This window comes from Seriola aureovittata, chromosome 9 (genome assembly GCF_021018895.1).
Source record: "Seriola aureovittata isolate HTS-2021-v1 ecotype China chromosome 9, ASM2101889v1, whole genome shotgun sequence".
In the NCBI taxonomy this organism is placed as follows: Eukaryota; Metazoa; Chordata; class Actinopteri; order Carangiformes; family Carangidae; genus Seriola; species Seriola aureovittata.
In genome coordinates, this window is record NC_079372.1 from 24,467,582 (window position 1) to 24,485,333 (window position 17,752).

Consider the following 17,752-nt stretch of genomic DNA (forward strand, 5'->3'; position numbering starts at 1 on the left):
AAAGAGTCCTCACTGAAGCTTCCCCTGGATCCCACCTCGATCCTCGATCCTCTGAACACAAATAAGAGAAGTGGAACATCTGTCATGTTGGTGGACCAGATCTATTTCCAGACCACATGAGGATCTGGAAGTGAAGAAGGATCAGATAACTGAGATGCACATAGTGCAGAGGCACCTCAGCATAAAGTGCATGCGATGATTTCAAGAGTATTGTGTGTGTGTGTGTGTGTGTGTGTGTGTGTGTGTGTGTGTGTGTGTGTGTGTGTGTGTGTGTGTGTGTGTGTGTGTGTGTGTGTGTATGTGTGTGTATGTGTATGTGTGTGTGTGTGTGTGTGTGTGTGTGTGTGTGTGTGTGAGAGATACACAAGATACTGCCCGTGATTCAGATGCAATTATTGCCTGTGACTCGCGTGAACACTCGCTAAAGCTGTGTTTTCATTCTTTCAGCCAAGTACATCACATCATAACACACACCCAGCTGTACCCACAGGCTCACATTTCACTGTAAAACACATTCCTGAGTGCGTGTGTGTGTGTGTTGAAGGAAACAAAGGGGGTAAATGTATGAAACTGATTCCTGTGGGGTCACTCTTTGCTTCTTAACACGACCTCATGTTGATGGTCTGCAGGGTGACACACCACATGTGTGTCCTGACCTCACTGTCACACACTTGTACACTACTTTGCACTTACAATATATTCATTAAATTTGGCTGCAAATAAATCAAACAACAGACGTGTGACTGTGAGGTGTCCATGTTTGCACATCCATGTTGTTAAGTACACAAAAGTTAGAAATAACTCACAACAGACACAAATGCAAATACATAAAAGGGAAGAACATACGATGACAGTGAGTGTGTTTCCATCCCCCTGTGTTTTGCACATTTTCAAATTGTGCACAAAAGAAGTGAGTGAAAACACTGTAAAGGTTTATCTGCTTGGCTGAGGTGTAAAAGTTTTGGGTTTGTTGATAAAACCCCAGGCTTGATAACATTAGCTAACTTGCTTTTACCCATATTATGTTGCTATATATAAAACGGACAATGTATAAGGTAAACAGAACTTGTATGACGTGAGTGAATATAGCTGTGGAGGATTGCGCAACAGCAAGTCGTGTCTGCCCGCCTCAGGCTTCTTTCCCGTAGTTCAGGAAACCGTAGCTGTTTAAGCATACTGCAGCTGGTACCCGTGTCAAAACCCAATGAGTGACACAGACAATGAACAATCAAAGAAGAAATGACACCACAAGACGGACTGCAGAGGCCGAGTGAATCACATCCTCTAAGATCTTTTTTCCAGATTACAGGGTGGAGTCAGAGCGTGCAGTGTCAGTTTGTTCTTTTGTACTGCTGTCTGCTCCAGCTGGAAGGTGGAGACAAGCCAAAGACAAGTTTACTCATGTTCAATCTGATGTGAGGAGTCTCCTCCGAACACAGGTCCTTGCAGAACTGGTGTTATGAGACTCCATGTATGAAAGGTCACATGAGCCACATACATTCAAATCTCATACAGCCCTGCAGGTGACGCTGAAGTTGTGATGCTGACAGTGTGAATACTCAGTGTCTCCTCTCCAGGTGTGCAACAACCTCTTGTTTGAGCTCAGGTCAAAATGTCATGCATAGGTTGAGTGTTAAGGTCAGTAAAGTTCATTTTAAAGGTGGCACAAATGGTCACAGCCATTCAAGTCAAAATGTTTTAACTAAAAAACTGACACTCGTCCTGAAGCTTTTTGACTCCGCTTCACTCGCACAAAGAGCAGCAGTTCAGCAAGATAGACTTCATGCATACACAACGCAGGCAGAGTGTCAAAGGCGATAGTATTATCACCCTTATAAGTGTGATAAAGTTGTTTTGGACACAAGGGCTGAAGAATGAAGCCAACACTGAAGTGCTAGAAACTGCAACAACTCACAACTGTACTGGAGGTGAATTTTTCAAACTCACCTGATTGCATTTTATTAAGGCTTAAAGTTATGTGGCTATAATTGAGGGTGTGGCCACTTTTTTTTTTTGGGGGGGGGGGGGGGGGGGTGCATGCATGCATGCACCAAAGTCTCTGGGAGGAGACCAGTTTGGGGGGATTATATTTCCCACCTGGTCTGGGAGAGTATCTGGATCCAAATCAGTGATTCTCAGAGAGGGTGGATTTAAAGGATGTAAAGAAAGAGTTAGGGTTAATATAATCATTTATGGTGAGGGAATATCAGGAGAGGGTAAATCAGCAAGTGAGAGTAAGACAAGGAAGTAAACCAGACAGGAGAGCAGTTTGTACAGCAACGAAAAAAAGAAACAAGACAAGAATAAAGAAGTGAAAGGAGAGATGAGATAATAGAGCTGAAGAGAAGGAGGAGACTTGACTGGAATTTCCCTTCAGTCACACACTGGGACTGATATTAGGTCGTCCATACCTCCCAGCTGCTCTGTGACAGGCTTGGCAATGGTATGGACACACACTCTCACACTCACACACACACACACACACACTCACACAGAGAGAAAGATCCATACATCATGTGAATAGTATGTGATGGTGTGTGAGTGCACTGAGCCCAGCCCATGTGATTCTGTTGTCATTGACTGGCTGCTAATGGCTAACAGATGAGCCTGTGTGTGTGTGTGAAGGGGTGTAGGGTGTGGACCCTCTTAGCCCTTCAGAGTATGATTAGTTCGTAGTGCAAGAGCCAAATCTCACACACACACACATGCAACACACATGCAATATTATGCAATAGCTGAGCAGACCAGAGAAGAGTAGCATGGCCATAGTGTGTGTGTGTGTGTGTGTGAGTGTGAAACGAACGCCCCATTATCACCACCATCATCATCACCATCATCTGTTCCTGGACCTGTCTGCACCGCACGTGCTCGGTGATGATGTCATGGGTACAGGAAGTCGACCGCTCCTTAGAGAAGATGTCAAACCTTCACGTCCGACTCGCTCACCAGTCTGACTGCTGCACCTCGCCCTGTAACCAGAGAGCCTGGGAACTGGTTTCACTGGGGTCTCACTCAGTTCATTTGGTTTGACTGGTGTCTTTGATTTTTTTCTGGTCTCACTGGTTTTACTGGTGTCACTGGTTTCATCCAGGTGTTCACACTTGTCTTATGGGTTTTAAGTGGTTTTACTGGTTTTTACTGGCTTCACTTTTCTCACTCGATTCACAAGTTTCAGTTGGTATCCTACAGTGGGTGGATCCACATTTTACAACTTAGAGACGTCACAAACCTTGATCAGTGTATGTTCATGATTATTATAAAGAGGTACAGATGTTAATGTTAAGCACTTTGACCGCATATCCCTCTGGTTTGTGATCTGGACCTGGATCAGGAAGAACGCATGTTAACGCAGGTGGAAAAACATGCAGAATGCATTGTCCTAGTTTTAGTGTTCTTGTCTATCAACTTCTTCAGAGGTGATCTGGATCGTTCTGGTTCACACTTTGATCAGATCTCAGTCAGGTGTAAATGCCATGATTGATTTGTGATGTTTCCTAAATGGTTTCATTATTGTGACATTTTTATGATATTCATTCATAAAAATATTATATAGATATATGCTGTGATAATATGGCATTGGCTAAATGTTAGCAATGTCCATCCTATGACAGACAGCTGTCAGCTGGTTGCATTTTATTTTGTTTGGTTTTTTTTTTGTTTTAATTTTTCAGACAAGTTTGGCTTTATTTGGACGGCCACAGTAAGAGAGAGAGACAGGAAAGTCAGGGCCGCTGCAGTTAGGACTATGCCTAGACGGTATGCATGCTCCAGGTGAGCCACCAGGTGAGCCCAGCTGGTTGCATTTTAAACACCCACACCTTCTACTCTGATGAAGATGACCTGTATGTGTCATGTTTGCTGCTGCACCAGCGCACACTGCTCACTGCACACTGACAAAATCAAAATAAGTAGAATGTTAATTAAGAACAAATGCAAAGGCCTCTGATCAGAGATCACCAACAAGCTGTGATACTCTGTGTCAAACACAGGCTGTTGACGTGGATGGAGTTAAGCCTGCTGCGTACATCACAGCAGGCTCCACAGACTTAATGTAATTTTGTAACTGTGGCCGTCATACGAATCCTTCTTTAAGATTGGCTTGTTGGTCTTTGTTACCAAAACACACCGAAATCAGATAACCACCCACATGTTCTTCACTGTAACAGAGAACAGTCACACTTTGCCTGCTTTCCTCTCCTACAGTGGCCTTCCTGTGTTTTGCTCTAGACGTATCCAGAACACCTACTGCAGAGTCGGAGAGCAACGGCAACTCCCACAAGGACGAGAGTGTGACTAAAGTGAGTATGTATACACATTAACTGCTGCAGACAGCCCACTTTCCACCCCCAAAGGTGATGGCACGTGGGTCTCCACACAGATAACAGGATCCTGGAGATATATCTGTTGTAGGAACACATTAGTAATAAATAACGGCTCTTTAAATATGATAACCTAAGCTCCTCAGAGTGAACACTTTCTGGACTTCAGGCCAAGGTTTTTCCTTGTCATGTAAATCTCCTCCTCCAGCTAGGAGGAGAAAAAAAGCAAAATCACACTGGGACTCTGGGCTTAACCTCCCACATCACTGTTAATTAAAAGAGACACAGACAGAAAGAACATCAGCTCCTCCTGTCTGGGAAAAGTGTTGAATTAAATAATCTAACTCTAAAGACATCAGAGGATTTTAAAAGTCTTAGATAACACCTGATGAAAGCTCTTAATTCACCATATATGAACAGGTTTCTTAAAAGACTCCAGAGTTTAATATGCTGTAAAAGTCAAATAAGCATCATTAAGTGAGGTCTCCTCTAATGACACTCTATATAATATATTTGCATCTTAAAGGAACAGTTAAATATTTAAGGAAATGCTTTTTTTTGGTTATTAAGAATGAAATGTTCAGAGGGATATCAGTCTCATGTCTGCGTGTTCAGTACACAGCTGTAGCAGCTGTGGTTAGCTTAGCTTAGCATAAAGATTGTAAGCAGGAGGAATCAACTAGCCTGCCTCTGTCCAAAAAAAAAAAAAAAAACTAAGCACCTGCAGCTGCAACATGGCTCGGATGGTGGCTGTACAGTTGGTGTCATGGAGCTGTTGCTGACACCAGGTGGACTTTTAAACTTACCTTTGAACTCATCTAAAGGAATCTAAAAGTGTTTCTCATGGGACCCTTAAACTCCAGGAGGAGATTAAAAAAAGTCTGAGACAGTTAAAACTGATGTGTTGGTGCTGAGCTGCAGTAAATCCCTTCTGACTGACTTCACTCCTACAGGAAACAGAGCAGCTGAGGCCGATTGCGTCACCACATGTTTCTCTTACTGTTATTATTGTCGAGAGTGTGGAGAGCAGAGAAACTCTTGAGCCAACACTCAAGAGGCTTAGTTTGAATAAAACTTGTCAAAAATAAATGTTAAGATAGAGATGTAGAGACAGAAAACTGAAAAATAGAAGAATGTTAAATAAACATTAATCCAAACACATGACAAAGATGAAAGGTGCTGTAGGACTAGAAAAGTGGATTTGCTTATGCTGGAAATTGCAGGTGTTAACACTGTAAAATGTCTTAAAATGTTATTTTTGTTTTTGTGAAGTGTTGTATGGAAGTTATGATTTATACTGAAGCACATAAAGGAGTTGAAGTGTTGAAGTGTGAGGTCTGAGGTTTCAGTACTGGAATACTCTGATTTGTCAGTTTGGATGTAAGCACTAATGTCAGTGCTTACATCCAAAAGTGGCTGAAATCTTGTTCTATGTCTGAGCTACTATAGCAACTGAAATGTCAGTTTAAATGTAAGCACTAAAAGTAGAACGATGAAAGCAGTGAAGCGTCAGCACTGACAGTGGCTGAATTATCTATTGAATGTAGGACATGAAATGAGATGGTTGATATTAACTTGATATTTCAACTGAAAATGAAAAAAGCTGTTTCAAAACAACTGAAGTGAAAGCAGTTGAAGTGCTGAGAACCATTGAGAAGACACTTGCAAATTACAAAATGAAAGTTGAGATTTCAGGTGAAGTGGAAGAAGTGTATGCACTTGTAGTATTACTTGGTATAAAATCACTTAAATTTCAAGTAAGTAGTTCAAAGTAGAAGAGTTCGAGTCAGTCAAGCATCCACTGCAAGCACTTGAAGTGTCAGTTGATATGTACTTTAAGTACTGACATCAATTAAAGTGTTAGCTGAAAGGTAAACACTGCCTTGAAAATGTTGAAATTAGTGCTGAGAGCATGTGAAATTAAAGTTTAAGTCCAGTTAGAAGGTGAGGTCTCAGGTGCCGAAGGTAGCTGAAGAGTAAGAGCTGAAAGCAGCTGAACTGTCGTTTCAAGACTAAGAGATAAAAGTTTTTTTAAAAAAAAGTGTGTGCACTGTAAAGAGTTTAGTTTCATTTCAGTCAAAAGTATTTGAAGAAGAAAAGCAATAAAAGCAGTTGTTATTGAAAGTGAAAGTGTGGAGACTGAAAGCAGTTGAAGTGTGTGCACCATACTTGATATGACAGGAGTTAAAATTTGTAAGTAGTAAAAAAGTTTAAATGTTCTGATAATAAAACAGGTTAAAATGGTTTTTTTTTTTTAAAAAGAGGCTGCCTGATAAACGGTGATAATAGAGACAGAAGAATCAAGTTGAGTGGAGAGAGGATGACGAGGTATGAATTTTTCTAATCTGTTTTAAAGACTTGTTTGGAATAAACTCAAGTATAAACACTCACAGCAGTTAGTCATGATTCAGTCATCAATACAGACAGATCCAGGGACCCACCCTGAGAGGAGGGGGGAAGAGGAAGAAAGGAAGGAAAGGAAGGAAAGGAAGAAGGAAGGGAAGGAAGAAGAAGAAAATGAGGGAAATAGCAGGAGGAACCAGAGAAGAAGCTATGAAGGAAGGAAAAGAGAAAGAAGCATGTTATAAGATTGATGAAGGAGTTTCATGATGAAGGAAAGAAGGAAGATGGCAACAGTGAGAGTAAAAGAGAGCATGGAGGAAAAGTATGGAAGAAAAGAAGTGAAGAAAAATAATAGCACGAGACAGGAACAGAGACAAAGACCAAAATGAATGATAGAAAAGAGAGACTGGTGTTTGTTTTACTGTAGGAGAGAGGAAAAAATGAAAGGGGGATAGAGAAGGACGTGATGGAAAAAGGTAAAAAAAAAAGATAGAAAAAGAAGATGAAGAAGATGAAGAAGAGGAAGAAAAGAACTGGAGAAGAGGGATAGAGGAGGGGTGGACAAAAGAAAAGCAGAGAATGAGGAAGAAGTTGAGGAGGGTTTGAGGGGAAAATAGAAAGCTGAAAAATGAAATGAAAAACCAGGAATGAGAGGAAAAAGAGAGACTGATGGAGAGATAGTGAGGAAAAAGAAACAATAAACATTTTAAAGAGACCAAAGAGAATTGATGGATGGAGGGAGGGAAGGGGATACAGAGGAAGGATGAGTGATGGAGAGCCAATGAAAAGGTCAAATAAAACAGAGGAACCCCACCCAAACAAAGAGGGGGGGGGGGGGTGATGTCAAGTGAAGAAAAGATGGAACGAATAAGAGGAGAGGGGAATAAAATGGAAGGAGGACAGAGGGGGGGGGTGAGATAGATGAAAAGGGAGGGAAGGAAGAAAGGGAGAGGAGGAGAGGAGGAGAGAGGAGAGAGGCAGTCCCACCCTGAATGACAGAGGAGGGGATTTCTGCTGAAGCTAAATGACAAACAGAACCAGAGTCAGAACTAATGCAGTGTTCTGATAAACACTTTGTTTGGAGCATAGTGAGGCATGAATTTCCTCTAGAGGATAAATAAAGTATCTATCTATCTATCTATCTATCTATCTATCTATTAAACAGTATAAGACAATCACTGCCCGGTAGTGGAGCTCAGTGACATGAGGAAACATTAGGACACTATCTTTTCATGTCTCAGTTGTTTCTGTTTGTGAACATTTATAAGGTGAATGACTTAACTCATTTATCTCCACAATGAAACTGCGTGGTTGTAAATCAGTCTGTAATTAAAACCAGTGGTTCTGAAGAAGAGCTGGAGAGATGGAGGCACACCAACAGAAACCACTCACTGAAATTAACACAGAAGTTAATACTGCTTTTCACCCTTTTATCTTCATCTTTATAGAAACAGAACAGATGCTGATGTCCTCATCTACACGGCTACTTGACTTTTCTGGCTCCTAAACGTGAGTTGATCACTTTTCTCATTGTGTCATTTTGCTGAAGATGTAACTTTTACATCATCTTACAATAATTATTGTATTACTTGCATCAATAGACAAAGGCTGCATATGTAGAGTTATAAGGAAAGAAAATAAGGTATTATACTTGGAGACAAGCTTTGAACTATTTAGTCTTGCACGTTAAAATATCAGAAAAAGGGAAATTATTTAGTGCAATGGATGAATATGAAATGTTTTTGTTTTATATACTCTCTCACAATCCCCCTAAAATGATCTCTATTGGTCCCTGCAGGATCCTGACCCCCGGTTGAGGACCAGATTCATGTGATGACGGATAGACTTATTGCTGCTCTTACACTGCCTCCTTGTGGCAGCTCCAAACAATCACACCTCCAGCCTGCAGACAAACACAACATACTGACACAATGATGGTCTTGTATTAAACACGTTAGTGTGTGCATTATAAAATTATAATTTTTAAAGTTAAAGATGCACTTCTGCATTATTTAAATGCAGAAGTGCATCTTTAATTTTTAAAACTTTAAAATTCTATTCTGTACAGAAGCCCTGAGAGAGAAGTGAAAAAAAATATTTTGTGCAAGGATCAGTTTTTTTCTGTCTTTCTTCCCAGAAAAAAAAAAAAAAAAACTTGCCTCCTGGGAGTTGTTTATACAGATGAAAAAAACAAAAATACATTTTTTTAAACCCTGCCTCTCAGGGCTTCCATCCTTCTGGGAGATGAACAAGTGACGGACATTTAAAAAGGCTCCAGAAACACAGGATAGCACTTCAGGGCTGGAGTTTGAAGTAGATTTTTCTACTTCAAACGTTTTATTTTCACAGATTTTTCTTCAGTCTTCACTATAAAGAGTTACACAATAAGAAAAGGACAAATAAAAACAGATGACCACCACACCATTTGTAATAAATAAAAATATATTTCACCTTCAATTTAAATTAGAGCAATGCAGTCAACAGAGTTTATCTGAGTTGAGTTCTTGGCTCACTGGTCCTGAATCCCCTCATCACAACAGAAACATCTTAAGGATGGTGGTGAATATATTTAGGAATGATTTTACTTCCCCTGAACTGGACTTGAACAGGTTTGGAAATCTGAATTGCACGACTTCAGCTGAGATTTCTAAATGTCCTTGTGGCTGACAGTAAAATTTTCCTCTTCACTGAAAGCTGACATCTTTTTCACGTGACAGCAAAAAAGTGACAAGAAAAACAGTTAGAAAGTAAACGTGTCTGCCGCCATCACTCCGGTGCTCAAAAAGCAACCAATCAGATCAGTTGCTGAAGCCCAGATATCAAATAGTAGTATTTAACGTGAACCAGGACGGAGAGTTTCAGGTGTTATCGCTGAAAACTTGTCCCAGGATGGAAAGTCGAGCGCTGAACGGCTGAACAGGACAGGACAGTAGGGGGGGTGTCTTCTTCTCACCCGGTTTCAGAGCGATGCTCTCTGATTGGCCAGGGGGAGGGCCTTCTGTCTCTTTGGCGGGCGGGGCTGACTGGTGGTCGGACTTTTGCGTGGGCTGTGACAGGCTGAGCAGGATGTCTCTGAGGTCCTGTCGGTCCTGAGCGTGGCGGCTGCAGCAGTAGAGCGCCGCCGGGTCGAGAGGGTGAGCCTCCGTGTTGAAGATGAAGCCCCCCGCACCCAAAACACACTGACCACCCTCGCCGCCCTCCTCCCAAGACCCATCCCCCTCCGTCCCCCCGCCGTGCAGGAAGTGGGTGGGGTCAAAGAGCAGGTAAAGGTACTTGATGGTTTCAGCGAGGAAGAAGGACTCCATCCTGTTGTCCAGCTGGTGGTCTCGCAGGTCTTTCACCTGCAGGAGGAGGAACAGCAGCAAGAACATGTGATTCAGTGAAGCAGCCAGCAAAGTTAGATGTGCGCTTCCACCTCTGTGCACTAGGTGGAGCATATAGAGGACATATATAGAGAAACTTATAGAAGGAGACTAGTTGTAATCAGGTAGTAATAGTATCAGGATAGTGTGGTGGAGCTTGACTGATAAACTGACGTTAGCTTTGCGCAGCTCTCAGTATTGGCCTGACAAGTAAGTAACAAGAAGGTAATCTACAAAACATTGTCTCGTTACATGGTTTGTCCAGCAGAGAGCGCTAACGATTGTAAAATTCATTATTCTTTAGAAATTTAAATTTAAAAAATCCTCATTAAAAATGTTAGATTAGTCTGATAAACAGAGCAGATCTAAATCAGACGCTTTGACCTAGACTTTCTTAGTGAGAGGCGCATTTTGTTTGTTTGTTCTTTGTGTGTGTGTGTGTGTGTGTGTGTGTGTGTGTGTGTTGTCCTTTTTGTCTAAGCCTGTGATCTGCAGACAGACTGCCAAACTTACACTGGCATATCCACAGGGCGTCTTGGCGATTTTCTCTATGGACTCCAGAGCGTCGAGGCCCAGCTGCAGGTAGATGTGGTCACCTGTCGCTCTGAACAGGTACATGGCGCTCTCTATTAACTCTGGAGAAATAAAAGTCAGTTCACAGCAGTTCACCAGACAGCCAGGGAGCTGGTAAATGATTAGTTAGCTGGTTAATTCATCTGCACATGGCAACCTTTTCCTTACTTTCAAAATAAAAGCCCCCATTACAAAGGTCTTAAGTAAATTCTGTTAAATTGAAATAATTTAATTTAACTTTTAGCATTAGCATTAGCATTAGCATTAGACTGTGAAGGCCCAACCGAAATGAGACATCTTGATCTACGGAGGATTTCCTCTTTGCGTTACCAGCTGAGCTCACCATTACTGTTGCGTTGAGAAGCGCCTTTCCTGTCGCCTAGCAACCTTGACAACATGTAACTCGAGATTTTAAGGCCCTTAGTTTTAACAATTATACTGTAAGCTGTTCAACTGAGCTGAAACCCACTACTTACATTTAAAATTATTATAAATTCTCAGGCTCTCTGTTGGTGTTGTTGAGATATGTCGGGCCATGAAGGATCGACCCTTTGGAGCCTTTGTTGCCCAGGAAAAGAGAGATGCATTTCTTGTCTGCATTTGAAGAAGCCTTCAAAATGAGGCAGTCTAGTCGCACCGCTATCGGTCTTCAAATGTAGCATCTGAAGGATCCAGCCCCTGAACTGGGACACGGCTACTATCTGAGGGATGTCTACATTCAATCAACTAATCTAGTCATTTAAAAAAATCTATGACCCTACAGTACTTTGAAGACTATGTAACCGGCTACTTTGAAATGACATAGTTAATAAGCTGGTGGGTCACTTGGTGGACTGACCTGGTCTCAGTGGGTATCCCTCTCTCTTGTCCACAGTGTAACCCTGAGGGATGCTGTAAAACTCAGGCAGACCTCCAAACTGTCTCCACACTGAGTAATAGTTCTGGAAAGTTCTCACGGCACTGTCCAGGTTCCCCAACAAAGACTGAAACACAATGGACGGTAGCACTTATGACTACAAAGTGTCATGAAACTAAGTGAAAGATTTGTGAGCAGCCTTAAGTTGGGAGAAGACTGTGTGTTCAGTATTATGTATGTACCTGCAGGCCGGGCCAGAAGGCCTCCAGAGACTGGAAGACCGGCATGGAGACGGTTCCTTTATGCATCTGCACCCACAAGTACCAATCATCAAACCGAGTGTAGTTCTGAATGGCTCGATCATACTCTGGGAAAAAGAAGAACATTTCTTCATCCGTCTGTTATCAGGATGTAGGTGTAGGCTGCCTTGCTCAAAGGCACCAGAGGGAAAAGGTGGGAGAGTTGTGAGGATTACCCATGAACATGTTGAGCAGCTCCTCATCCTGCAGCATGATGGCTCCTTTCACCAGATACTCAAAGTAAGAGTCGACTCCTGCTCCGATGCCGGCGTCCTGAGCCACCCACTTCTTGGACACGATGTCAATGTGGTTCCCCACCTGGACAGACAGACAGGTACATACACAGACAGGTGAGGGAGAGACCACATAGATTTGATCTTTATTGTTATCGTTTTTGACAGAGCAGCAGAAATGAACAATTATCACCTTTTGGCTTTAACATCAGTTCAGATCATCAGATTATGTTGAGCAGTATCTATGAACAGTGGTTGTGCTTATAACAACATCAAGCATTACCTGCTGTTTCATGAACTAAGAGGCCTTGAAGTCAATGTCAATCTTTAACTAATCATCCTAGTGTCTCATTACAGGTTCAGACAGTGGACTGTAAATAAAGATGGATGTAGCCTCCGTGACGTCACCCACAGGTTTCTGAAGAGCGGTTTTGAAGCTCAGAGTGAGACTTAGGTGCATGTCGGTTTGTGGCAAGCATACCTTCACCGACCTGTCACTTAAAGAGGCCACACCCTCAATTATACATAACTTTAAGCTTTAATGAAATGTAAACAGGCGAGTTGTATAAAAGTTCACCCCCTCTACAGTTGTCATGAAGGAGGAAATTAGATATAGAGACTAAAACTGTTTTCTTGTACCAGACTGTTTATATCTGCTATAAAGTTGGACATTTTAACATGGGAGTCTATGGGGACTGACTCACTGTTGGAGCCAGACTCTAGTGGTCATTAGAGGAACTGCAGTCTTTAGTACTTGAGTGTTGATATTTTTAAACACACAGCACTGGTATTTTTTATGTGATTTAATTAATTTCGCAATTAATAAATAAATAAAAATCAGAACTTTTACTAACTCAAAGTATTTAAGGACCTTTAATGGTGTTTATAGGCTTTTCCCCACAGTTAAAACCGTTACTGGACTAAAAACAGACAGACAGGTGGTCTAGTTACCAGTCCAATGTCAGATCTGGTCTTCCACAGCGCCCTCAGGGCTCGGCGGGCTACGTTCTCGAATATTGTGTCTCCAGTTAGTCGACTCAGCGTGGCAAACTCCAGGATGAAGGTTCCCACGCCGGCAGTGCAGGTGACGGGTGTCTCGGTGGGGCTGACGCCGAGCAGCAGGTTGACAGTACCGTATGGCATGCCGGTGGGAGTCTGAAACGCTGAAACCATTTATACGAGTTACATCTGAGCAGCTACAGTACACAAGACAGGATTTTAAGGTGATATTGTTGTATTTCAACAATTGATTGAGGCATCAATTATTTCTTCAGTTCATCCATTAATCATTAAAACTTGACAAATAGCCCATCAACAATCACTAAAGCCCAAAGTGTCAATGATACATCAAATGGTTAATATTTTATATGACTGGATAAACAGGGATGTAATCTGAAACTAGTCAGTGGCAGAGGCATGCAGCCATGAGGAAGTCATTCTAGTTTTTACATGTATTTATATATGCATCTATGTTTTTTTCACCTACTTGCATGTGCACATCGAGAGTCACAAGAAACAAAATTCTTTGAATGTGAAAGTTGTTTCTGATATAAAACCGCGAAAAACAGCAAATTCTCACATCTGGAAAGTTTTCACTTGCACTTGAAAACTCTCAGAATGATTATCAGAAGAGTTGGCCTTTCATTTTGTTTCCTGTTTCTATGTGTATACTTGTACCTTTAGAAGCTGTCTGACTGACACTGACAGGTAGTAGAAATGAGGATGTTTCTTTGCTCTATAAAAGTGAGAGCACTACACCTACTTTCTGTCTGTCCTTCCTCTTATGAGGTCAGCACACAGAGACGCGTGCCTGTGATTTCTCCTGCTGGGGTCAAGTGTCAAACCAGTAGCAGTAATGGATATTACAGACACTCGTTTACACCAGCAGTTTGAATTAGCTAAAAACTTCACATTAAACCGTCAAACTGAATCCTAAATGTGGCCTTTAGGGACATTTACTGTACACACTGTAACCTCTGTGTGTGTGTGTGTGTGTGTGTGTGTGTGTGTGTGTGTGTGTGTGTGAATACCAGGCAGCAGCTTCCTGGCGGCATCCTCAGCCATCCTCAGCAGCGGTCCTGAACAGGGCCAACCAGGTTCCAGCTCCATCCCCGCTCTCCCTGCCAACAGGTGGGCTGACAGCAGACCACCCACCACTACACACACACACACACACACACACACACACACACACACACACACACACACACACACACACACACCACAACAGTTTAACTATTCAGCATAGATATAATATTCTAGTCAGTCAGAAATGTCATTCCCCTTCTGTACCTCTGATGTTGGTTTCAAACACTGACGCGTTGACGTCAATGTCGAAGTCCACGGTGTCTTGCAGGAGCGACGCCACTCGCTTAAACTCTGTATGGTTTCCCAAAACCTTCAGAGATACATTTAAATTTCAAATTAATCTCATGATAATGGCTTCTGTCACTCTGCTGAAAGCTTCATCACACCTGAACACAGCATGACTCTTTTACTGACCCGCTGTTTAGAGAGAATTTGCTTGAAGGTGTTTGCAGTGTAAAATAACTCTGTATTCACGCAGGAAATGTTCAAATATCGTTTTCAGATCTTACCAGTAGAGTGTCAAGAGCATCAATCAGAGTGAGTGAGAAACTGTGGACAAAAGGGGGGGGGGGGGTTAAAATATAAAGTTAAAATATAAGTATAAATATGGGTAGAAAGAAAAAAAAGCTCTTAAGCTGCTGATTACAAAAGATTCAAGCATGTCCATCAATTTGAAGGATGCCTTATTTAGAAATCTACTACTTTGGCCTCTTGGATGTCACCTTACCTGCCCCAGGTGTCTTGTCCGTCACAGGTGAGTGGGCGGAGCTCGTCGTAGGGGAAGGCGTTGTCGAGGTAACTGTTGTAGGCGTGGTAGAACATGGACTTGATGCGCAGTCTGAAACGTGGAGCAGGTTACAGCGTGGTTCAGTCATCACCTTTGACCTTTAAGGGCATTTGTTCACTCAGTCAAATGAAAGATGACGACAGATATAAACTGCATGCTTCCCCTTCCCTCTAAATCTGGACCATCCATGTTTTTCTCTTGTTTGTGTGTTGTGTTATCGGTGTTGTGGCGTGTTCAGATGGTTGTTGCTCACTACTAACTTATTATTATTCTGTCACTTTCAGTAACAAATTGAATTGTAGTTCATTTTTAAAGGGACAAACTCACAAACTAGCAAGTAATGACTCTTTAAATTATCCTTCGATTATTTTATTAATCAGTCAGTTATTGTCTTGAATAATCATATTGTCTAATAAATGTCAAAGAACAGTAATTAAACGCCTGTAACAATGTCCCAGAGCCAGAGGTGACCAACGGTCCAGACCCAGAACTTATTCAGTTAATCCTCACATTTAAAGAGCTGGACCCAAATAATTACTGAAACATATGTTTTTATCAGTCACCAATTGATTTTCTGTCCATTGACCAATCAATTGATGCTTCAAGGTTTGATTTCTTTCACTCTACATTTAAAAAACCTTTTGAATATCACATAGAAAGAAATGTTAAACGTTGAAACCAGTAGGGCAGTACCCAGTAAGTACATGAACCTACTGACGTTTATATATCACATTCTTTTTGAGTACTTCCCTGAATTATATAGATATATCAATGAATTAATTATATTAGTTGCTAAACATCTTGATGTGTCCATTGTGACTTTTCAATACCTGCAGATACCGGGTCTTCTTCCCACACTGAAATCGACTTGAAAGCTGTTTAATTTATCAGTGGAGATCTGGGATTAGCAACCCTCAATTTGACTCATCATAGGGTGTGTGTGTGTGTGTGTGTGTGTGTGTGTGTGTGTGTGTGTGTGTGTGTACCTGATACCAGCCATCTCCTCCTCAGTGAACTGACGAGCCGCCGCATCGTTAAGCAGCCAGACCAACAGCGCCACACACCCGGGAGCGCGCATGAAGAGACCCGGAGAGAGACCCGGAGACAGACAGAATATTTGACAAAAATCAAAAGAATGAAGCAAATACAGGAAATCTAGTTAGTTTCTCATGTTGTTGTGCAGCTGTCAGGAAACAGGAAGTGAACGTTGAGCGCATGCGTCGACCGGTGCGCTGACGAGTATTATTTTTTTCTTGTGCTTTATTGATAAAGGAAGGAAGGAGCAAAACAACATACAGAACATACAAGAAACTTGATAGATAGATAGATAGATAGATAGATAGATAGATAGATAGATAGATAGATAGATAGATAGATAGATAGATAGATAGATAGATAGATAGATAGATAGATAGATAGATAGATAGATAGATAGATAGATAGATAGATAGATAGATATTCTCAGGTTCATTGATGTTGGTGATGCTTGTAACACTCATCATTTCATCCTGTAGTACTGATGAGTTGGGTGTCTCTCTCTCTCTCTCTGTCTTTCTTTCTTTCTTCCTGAGAATTCCAGAGAAACCTGATTTGCATCATATTTGTTTATGTGACAGAGCTGCCTTCATATAACTTCCATGTTAGTTTGGTCCACTACACCAGGACTAACTGGCTGATGTTCCATGTCCCTCCAGTTCATCATTTCTTTTGACAACTTTGCACCATCGACCTGGATATCTCTACAAAGCAAAATTACTTCTTGGTCATTTTAAATCCATAATCTCGAAACACTTTAAACTCTGTTTGTACCAGCTTTAATTGATTTTGTTAATTGTATTTATTTTTTTATTTTTTTTATTGATTGAGGAACACAAATTGGGAAATTCTTGTGTTACAGCAGCTGGGTAGAAAATAAGAATAACATAACAAATAACAAAATTAATTAAAATATAGGTCAATATACATAATAGAGTAATTAACACAGTAACTATCAAAATTAACAAAATAGCTGATTAGCCAAAATAAAAAAATAAGTACAACAAAAAGCAGAATACAAAATAAAATAGCAGAAAATAAACACAATGAATATGGAAAGCAACCCTCTTGTTTTCCCTCTAAATCTACCACTTCTTTTCTTCTACTGAAGTTAGCATGCTAACCAGCTAGCGCTGGTCCAGTCTGCTCTCAGTTCAGCATGAGAGGATGAAGATGAAGCGCTGATCAGAGGGCGTATTATAACCTCTGGTCTCGTAAACACTAAGATGGCTGAAGCTTTGGCCAAGTGACCATCACCACCAGCCCCACCCACCCACTCCTGGCAAGAATCATCATTCAGCAGCAGAGAAAACTTACAGGTAGCACCTTTAACCTTGACATTAGAAGTAAGTAGCAGTGGCTGACGTTAACTATTACTCTATCTAGCTTGTTTACTACACTTTACTTTCCTACCTTCAGAGTTTCTGAATTAAATTATGTCAAGAATATTACAGTCTAGCTAACTAATGTTAGGTAGTTTCTAACTTTTGCCTGAAGTTACAGTGTAGCTAACTAATGTTAGCTAGTTGATAGCACGCTGTTTCATTTCTAGTGTTGGCTTGCCATTTCAATACCCCCTGAATGTCATTGTATAATTGGCATTCTGTGCACCATGCACCGACTGGAGAAAAGAATTTCAAGAATACACAATTTAGCTTTATCATTAGTATGAGACACAAGGGCCGGAGATGCAAATAATTATTTCCATAGCCACTTTGCATGAAGCTGATGAAAGTGTGGAGAGAGGTTAATCAATAACTTAATAAGCAATTTAAACAGCTTTATGTCTACAGTCACAGTCACAGACTAAAAGAGAGGAACCTGGAAGATACAGCGATGGAAAAAACTCTTCTGAGC

General features: G+C 41.3%; 1 protein-coding gene and 1 long non-coding RNA gene across 2 annotated transcripts; one reads left to right on the forward strand and one right to left on the reverse strand.

The window, feature by feature from the left end:
* Window positions 1-4,226: 4,226 nt before the first annotated feature.
* Window positions 4,227-8,837, forward strand: LOC130175577 (uncharacterized). The gene is made up of 3 exons (XR_008828755.1): window positions 4,227-4,298; window positions 8,111-8,171; window positions 8,461-8,837. It is a non-coding gene; the product is annotated as an uncharacterized LOC130175577 (long non-coding RNA).
* A 113-nt stretch (window positions 8,838-8,950) lies between these two features.
* edem2 (ER degradation enhancer, mannosidase alpha-like 2) lies at window positions 8,951-16,078 on the reverse strand. The gene is made up of 11 exons (XM_056386154.1): window positions 15,847-16,078; window positions 14,801-14,911; window positions 14,583-14,622; window positions 14,278-14,383; window positions 14,016-14,141; window positions 12,937-13,148; window positions 11,929-12,070; window positions 11,696-11,820; window positions 11,436-11,580; window positions 10,538-10,659; window positions 8,951-10,003 (listed from the first exon to the last, which is right to left on the reverse strand). Exons 1-11 carry the CDS (start codon window positions 15,936-15,938, stop codon window positions 9,521-9,523), a joined length of 1,704 nt encoding a protein of 567 aa, XP_056242129.1. The 5' UTR covers window positions 15,939-16,078; the 3' UTR covers window positions 8,951-9,520.
* Between the last annotated feature and the right edge of the window lie 1,674 nt (window positions 16,079-17,752).